Source organism: Salvia splendens, chromosome 5, assembly GCF_004379255.2.
Source record: "Salvia splendens isolate huo1 chromosome 5, SspV2, whole genome shotgun sequence".
Lineage (NCBI taxonomy): Eukaryota > Viridiplantae > Streptophyta > Magnoliopsida > Lamiales > Lamiaceae > Salvia > Salvia splendens.
This window is the reverse complement of record NC_056036.1, coordinates 33,635,938-33,644,346: the sequence shown is the minus strand read 5'-3', so window position 1 is coordinate 33,644,346 and position 8,409 is coordinate 33,635,938. Positions and strand designations below refer to the sequence as shown.

Sequence of the window (8,409 nt, the reverse complement as noted above, 5' to 3'; positions counted from 1 at the left end):
CACATTCGATGTGGGACAAAAATCATTCTAGGTTGTCTCTCTTTTATAGAGACATCCTTGAATGTTTTATGTTTCCATATAGAAATATTGTACTTTTTTAATTGTACTTTTTAATTTTTGTAATTTTTTTAAATTATTGTATTTTTTTTAAATTAATGTACTTTCTAAATTTTAATAGTATTATTCGAATTTCCCGTATTTGTCTCGTAAATTAAATTCCGTATGTTGATACGAGTGTAAATTAAATTATATAATTGTTATTAGTGATGTGGATAGGTAGTGTGAAGGCTATGTGGGGGCTATTTGATGTCCAGTTGATGTGGCAAGCTGATGTGGCAGGAGAATTGTAGTGCTGATGATGTGGCAGTGTGAAGGTTATTTGATGGCTATTTGACGTCCAGTGCTATTGGAGATGCTCTAAATAATCTATTAAACGGAGAGAGTGAATAAAACTATTACCTTGGCACGAGCGAGATACTACTTTATTAGATATGCACAGAGAATTGAGTAGTACTAATATTGAGCGAAGGAAGGGCAAAAATGTCCGTTGAGACAGAACAGAAAACCATAAATAGAAGCTTTGTTTTTAGTTCAGACTGTAAAGGTTACTGTTAAGGTTTTCTGACCTTGAAAGAAAGCTTCACACAATTTAACAAAGATTACGAACTGGTAATCCCTAATCCTTTGGCTACTTGAATTTTGTTTGTGTTTTATGATTAACTCCTCACTTAAAAACCTCAGCCTTAATCTGATTAAAGTTAAGTGTTTTTTCGCTGCTTGAGGGCTCTTGCTTTAATTTCTGTACTATTTCTTACACAGCCTGAAATAATTCATCGTCATGCTAAATTGAGTTTGACAAAGTGTTTAGATTTGATATCTTTTGTACATGCCTAAATCTAGGCACTTCGTTATTCCGATTGTAGTCACTGTTTACTTGCTTGGAGCAAAAAGAAACTCATGTAATTTTGACCTACTACCTCTCCCCACGAAAAATAGACAAAATTGTAAATGACACGAGTTTTAATGCATAATTGGTAAAGCGAGCAAGATGGAGGGAAAAAGTGGTGGAAGTAGTGTTAGTAAATTGTGGGGTCCACATTTATAATGATGTGTATGATTTGTATTTGTTTAAAAGTTTCTATATTTAGAATTGGTCTAATTTTGGTGGACGGTCCAAAATGGTGAAATTAGTCTATTTTTGTGGACGGAGGTAGTATAAAAATAATTAGATGCATGAGCTAGGATTTGCTTTGAGAATGGAATATGTCTACTTGGGTTTTAACTTCATATAAGTGAGAAATAAACGAAAACAATTTGGCTTGCGGATAGCTTTTGTCGCTGTCCCTTAGGAATTGCAATGCTTTTAGGGGACGGAGGGAGTACTCTCGTGTTTTTTGACATGTGTGTAATACATAAACCAGGCCATGGAGTGGTACTATGGCAGAGGCAACGAAGATGTGACAGTCCCGGAAGATGAGGAGGGGCTTCGATCATGGGGCGATAGGTGGCCTTCGTGGGTTGGAAACTGCAACTCATCGTCAGAGGTGGAGCAACTCCACCACCCCATCATCTTGTCTAGCCAGCAGAGTGATGATTGGGATGTTCATCTCAAGGATCTTCCCAAAATTCAAGAGGCTGATGACATTTTCTTGTACTACTATCACTTAGCCTCTAATTTGCTTCATGTGTGCATAGATTCAAAGCCCTGATCCTCCGTTGTCTATGCAGTGACTCGCTTTTCAAAGTGGGCGAGGGGTCTGAGAATATCGCACAAACCTCAAGCTGGAACGACGCGATGACCTTTGATTTTGGTGATTATGTCCGAGACACTACAAGCACACCCCATTTTTCACACCAACAGGTTGCTTACCAATCTGTTCACTCTTTGTGAACTGATCATTCATGCTTTGGTTTATAAACTCTCAATTATCCAAGTAATTAACTGATATTGGCACTCGACATTCCAGGAACTGGAGGCTGAAATTCGCATGTTCGAGCAACAATCTGATCAATGTGAAGATACGAAGGAGTATATATCCATGGACGAATCTGCGTTACTGGAGCTACAGAATTTGACTCAGCAGGTAAATTGCCAGTCTGATATCTCCATGGAAGTGGTATAAACTAATTGAAGATGCTGCTGATTAATTTGATAGTTGGCCGAGACGACCAGAGTTTGCTTTCGCGATTCTCTGTACCGCCTGGCAGAGAACTCGAGATACCAGACAGAATGCAGCCAGAATGGAAAACAAGACATGTACAACTGCAAATCAATGTCTAGCGCTGGACCATCCAGGTTTAAATTAAATTCATTTTTGCACCTATATCAATCATGTCTTTATTTGCTAAAAAATACCACTACTATTGCATTTGATGTGAAATAATCATGATGAACATCCAGGTCTCATGAATCCAACTCTGAGGACATGAAATCCATCGACAGAACAGTTGCTACGCTCTTGTTCACCACGATGCAGTTGTGCAATTCAACTTCAACAACGTCAGATGTCGAATACAAGGCCAACTCGTATTGGTGCGATCCATGCTCCTCAGCTCTGTCTCTGCCAGGAGGCGACGCTGAGGTCCCGACATTCGATTAGATGGATCGACCATTTCTAAGACCTCTCCCTATCGAAACTTGACCTCCAAAGCCATGGTGTAAAGAAAATAGGTAATATTTCTTTTTCATATTCGGTTCGTTTTATGGGAGGGGAGCTCTGCTTTTGTATAACTCAAGAAGATACAGTTTTGTTGGAAGGAAAATCATACTATATGTTACAACATTAAATACAAATGTTGAGATTTAAATTCCTATTAAAGCATATGAATATGAGAGGTAACGCTGAGTTCCTTCCACTTTCATCACAAACACCAAAATCAAGTAACAAGAGATGGATCATAAATATTGAAAACTTTATTATTTTGATTCTTTCCATATCTACCAACTAGCTAAGCATAAATCACAGGAGAGGAATGAACAAAATGTTATCTTTTTCTCTAGTTGAGAAGATTATATGCGATTTGTACAGGCCGGAAGGTTTCTTGAGAATTGATTAATTGCTCTAATATAATTACAATTCTTTTTAGACACATTTAAAAAAGAGGTACAGTTGGAACATTTCGTGTCAACTCTGTAAGATTATTAATTGTTATTCAAATCCAAGTTGGGGATGTATTTGTCATCCCTATCCAATATCCAACATTAATAATCATTACAAGATTTAGTCTGAAGATTGACATTTAATGGGATTTGTTTGACATGATTTAGTATAATGGAATTTAAATGCAATAAGCTAGATGATTAATTACTTGACATAGACTTAGGTGTGTCGTTTTGGGACGCGGGTATTGGAATCCCAACCCAGTAATTGTAAATGGGCATTTTTATTAGTGCTAAAATATTATTGCAAGCGTAAGATGCTACTCCCTATAAGTCTATAATACTATATTTATGACATACAAAGTATCGCATCCACATAAATTAATGATTTAATTTTAATTATTATAACTAAAATTTCTTATACTATCTATACTACATTAAAAGAAAAATTACCATTTAAATCATAACTTTTCATGGTCTATCCCATAACTTATAAAATTAGCTAATTAAATCATAACTTTTGCACATTTCTCAATTATCCATAATTAAAATTTTGATGAAATTTGTTATTTAAATCATTGTTTTGGTTAACTTTTGGATAAGTTTAGCATTATTCAAATTATTATGATGGTCGAATTCAGATGATTATGATGTAAATAATAAAGATTTAATGACAAAAATTATAAAAATTACAACAAATTTGGTCAAAATTTTATTTGTGTGAGACAATTAAGAAATGTCAAAGATTATAATTTAATTTGCTACTTTTATAAGTTATGGGAAGAACAATCAACCAAAAATTATTATCTAAATAACAATTTTCCCTATAAACAAAATAGAGCTTTAAATTATAAATCTCATTGTTCTCTTTCACCAAATAAGAAAATAAGCAATAATTGTGATGAAACATAAAGTATTAACATTTTGCGTAATAAAGATTAAAGAGGTCTAGGCTTCTGTGTATTGATTTAATAATATTATGCTTAATATCCGATGCTAAATTAAATTACAACGAATAATTATGCTTAATATCCGATGCTAAATTAAATTACAACGAATAAAAAAGACAAAGAAAGAGATCTATACTTCAAACTCATCGTTCTCTTTCTGTAAATAAAAAATATAACTGTGATTAAACATAGAGATCTCCACATAAATTTAACTGTTAACAAACGTAAATTAAAGTACTAGATTAAACTTTAAAAGAGTCTCGGAATTATGTGTTAGAAAAAGGAAAAAGATATTAACTTGTAGATCTAGAAATGTATAAGCTTAGAGGATAAGAAATATATTAGCTTGGTGTCCAAGAATACTTGGAGCACAAGCTTTATAATGCCTTATATAAGGGTGTCATATTATCGAAGAAAATAATCAAGCCATCTATCACAATGTAGTCTTTCAAGCTATTCTACTTCTTTAAATTCAGTATTTACATTTCTGCATTTCAATTCTATTTTTCAACATGGTATCAGAGCCACTAACGATCCTCAGTTCGTTAGTTTGTTCCAAAAAAAAAAAACTTCAAATATATGTGTTTGAAAGCCAGATCCGTGTCCATTTCGTCACAAAAACCAAATCTCTCAACAAAACTCAGCAAACTAAATCCACAACAAAAAACACCATAAATCAGCAACATGGTGATGGACGAGAGGAGCAGCACGTCGTCGAGAATGTCGGTCATGGAGGTCGCTGGAAAAAGAAACCAGTTGCCTATCTGGCCAACCAGGAGAAGCCCGCCGAAACGGAGTACACAGTCGAGATGGTCAGAGTAGTCAACGAGGAATTGTCCGGGAGGAGAGAAAGTACATTGCCGAACAATTCATCTCTCCTTCTCCAAACCGAGGAAAGTCCCGCCGAAGGGAGAAGAGTTTGAGCTAGCCGGAGAGAAGACCGTCGAAAAGGAGCCAGTGATAGAATGGCCGCTGCCCAACAACCGGGAGAGGTGTGAACGTTCAAACTCAGAATCGTCTGAGGGGGAGAGACACTGTCAAATGGTGGAATGGAGGTTGTTGATTTAGTAATAATCCACAAGAGACGACTGTAGAGGGCTTAGAAGAACTGTTGCCGCTAGAGTTAGAAAAGACTCAGAAAGGGAAGATGTCAGACGACCATAGTAGGTTTGTTCATTCTTGTCGAGAAAGGGTGAAGAGAAAACAACAACAGTCAAGTTAAGGACCGACGGTGAGAGGGCGAGAAAGCTGCAAAGGCGCAACCCATACACCAATGGAGCGTCGAGATTTCCACGCAAAAGGATCGATGGCGGAATTACCCTAGAGAGACTTGCTGAGACTGGCAACAAGGAAGCCAGGGAAGGAGGTGAAGCAGTCAAAGAATCATCCGGTGGAGGGGAAGAGGAAGTACACTTCCAGAAGATTCATCACCAACTATACCGACACAGTGGAGAGCTACATAAGGCAAGAAGGGAAATGGCGAAATGAATGCCAACAAAAAGGGTATGAATCATCTACCAAGGGGAGAGAACCGCCACTGCTGAAAGAAATTTGATGCCAAGAGAAGAAGCTGGAGGTAGCTGTTGTTAGCTGAGGAGAGAAAGAAGAAGGCATGATGGTGAAGTAGGTGGAACTCCTTACACCACCAAGAGCCAATACGGGAACGCTGAGAAGATTGAGACATGTCATATTGGCTTCTAAAGTGGAAGCCATCACAGGGGAGAGACTGTCCCTGGAAAGCTAAGGCTGTGGAAGCGGTCACTGACAAGAGGACAAGAGACGGTGGATTGTCTAGGGCCGGAGAAGAAAGCAGTGGCCGGAATGACCAGAGGAAAAGAGCTCAGGTTGTTCGAGAAATGAGACATTGATGGAGGAACCACCAAGAAAGGAGGAACCAACAAAATGGCTGCTTGACCGAATCCAGAGAAGATGTTGGCGAAAGCATTGTCGCTGGAGGATAGGTTGTTCTCGGGGGGCGAGAAACGGAAGGAGAGGTTGTGATATTTCTTCTTCATTGTTAGGGTTTCCAAAAAGAAGAAGCAAATTTGGGTCTAGTGTCCTTAGGCTTAACAAAGAAAAGAAATGGGCCGAGAATGGCCCCAAACTTAAGCTCTAGGCTGTAACTTAAATTCAGTCCAAAGACGAGTTAGCTCCTCGACACGAGTCAAAACTGTCTGAATGAGCTCCTCGACAAGAGTAAAAAGTTGTTTGAAGTAGCTCCTTGACATGAGTTAAAACTGTAAGAAAAAAATGTAGATTGCTCCTAGATACAAACAAAAACTATCTAAGCGGCTCCTGGATACGAGCAAAAACTATCTAAGATGACTCCTGAACATGAGCTAAAACTATCTAAGTGGCTCTTGGACATGAGCAAAAACTATCTAAGTTGGCTCTTGACACAAAGAAAAAACTGTCCTAAAAATTGAAGAGCTCCCTGAAATGAGCCTAAACTTTAAATGAAGGAAAAAAAAACTAACTTCTTGGCACGAGTCTAAACTATCAATTACGAATTCAAGAAGCTCCATGATATGAGCATAAACTATCAATGAAATTGAAGGACTCCTGAATATGAGTATAAACTATTTATCAAAGTGGAGATTGTGCAAGTTAAGTGTCGAAAAAGTTCGATACTCAACTTGAGGGGGAGTGTTGAAATGCATAAATCAAACCAAGGCATTCAACTCAAGAATCTTTGAAGATGTTCTTCGCAAATTGAGTATCGAAAATCTCACTACTCAATTTGAGGGGGAGTGTTAGAAAAAGGAAAAAGATATTAACTTGTACATCAAGAAATGTATAAGCGAGGATAAGAAATATATTATCTTGGAGGTTAAGAAATACATTAGCTTGGTGCCCAAGAATACTTGGAGCACAAGCTTTGTAATCTATAAGTACAAGATCAAAAACTTGACATAAAAAATCATTACAATCTATTAAAATTTTAAAAAAATAAAAGACGCATAAGGAAGATGCGTCTCTACCTAAGACGCATGACCCTCATGCGTCGTTAAAAAAAATGAAAAAAAAGAGAGACGCATGACCCTCATGCGTCTTTATGAAAGACACATAATTGTCATGCGTCTCATTAAAAGGAGACGCATGAGGGTCATGCGTCTCTCCCAAACCCGGAACAAAAAAAAAGTTCAGTACAAACACGGAATCTAAGTTCTATTCTAGAACAAAAAAGTTTTTGATACTCGTACCGGTACATACATAACTCGTACCGGTGCCCAAGAAACAATGCCTCCATGATATATCGATGGAATGTTGATTTGAATCTATCCTTATCTTAGCATATATCATTGCAACTAATTCAGAGAATGAAACGCACGAATTCAATACGATGGAGGCTCTCGCACGAGGTGGATCATACCCAATGCCCACTTGAGTAAGTTGAACTATTCTACCACCCTAATATAAACTCACGAATACTGACATGATTTCTGCAAAAATATATATACAAACCAACAACAATTAAAGACAATTTTTTTCAATAAACCCTAATTTAGTAAGTTTAAAATAAATTTATCAAAAACCCTAATAATATGCAAATAAACAACAAATAAGGGAGCAATGTTGAAATATTGAAGGAAACTTACCGAAATATGAAGGGAATCGCCAAGAAATCGAGGAAATCGCTGAGTTTTGTCCGCCTCTCTTTCTCTCGCGTATTCTGCCTATTCTGCCGTCCTGCTACTGATTTAAGCAAGTTAAAGACGCATGAGCATCATGTGTCTCTCCCTAAGACGCATGAGCATCATGCGTCGTCTATTAAAATTTTAAAAAATAAAAGACGCATGAGGGAGATGCGTCTCTACCTAAGACGCATGACCCTCATGCGTCGTTAAAAAACACGAAAAAAAGAGAGACGTGTGACCCTCATGCGTCTTTACGAAAGACGCATAATCGTCATGCGTCTCATTAAAAGGAGACGCATGAGGGTCATGCGTCTCTCCCAAACCCGAAAAAAAACAGTTCAGTACACTGAAGGAATGATATCTCTATTCTAGAACAAAAAAAGAAAAAACCCTTACAGGTAACGTTGTACATCGTGAACGCTCTGTTCTCACCACACCACACCACACCACACCACACCACACCATTTGCTCGAGATTCAACTTCATTCTCACCGTCCGCTCGAGAATGATCTCCTCAAGTGAGTGGTAGGGCAAGCAGAAACGAGGAGCTTAGAAAAAAAAATCAAGGAAACTGTGCATTGCTCCCTAAATGGGAAGACATAATTGAAGAAAGTAACAGCGGTGGTGGCAGTACAGAAGTAGAAGATGTGAAGAGAGAGCGAGAGAGGTGAGTGAGGGGAGGCGGCAACAAGCTATACCTATCGGCGAAAAAAGGGAGGCA

At 37.7% G+C, this 8,409-nt stretch overlaps 1 protein-coding gene across 1 annotated transcript; it reads left to right on the top strand.

The window, feature by feature from the left end:
* Window positions 1-562: 562 nt before the first annotated feature.
* On the top strand, window positions 563-2,840 carry LOC121803126 (protein LNK4-like). Its single transcript, XM_042202827.1, has 6 exons — window positions 563-669; window positions 1,422-1,651; window positions 1,729-1,861; window positions 1,968-2,084; window positions 2,157-2,296; window positions 2,402-2,840. Exons 2-6 carry the CDS (start codon window positions 1,425-1,427, stop codon window positions 2,598-2,600), a joined length of 816 nt encoding a protein of 271 aa, XP_042058761.1. The 5' UTR covers window positions 563-669; window positions 1,422-1,424; the 3' UTR covers window positions 2,601-2,840.
* The last annotated feature ends 5,569 nt before the right edge of the window (window positions 2,841-8,409 follow it).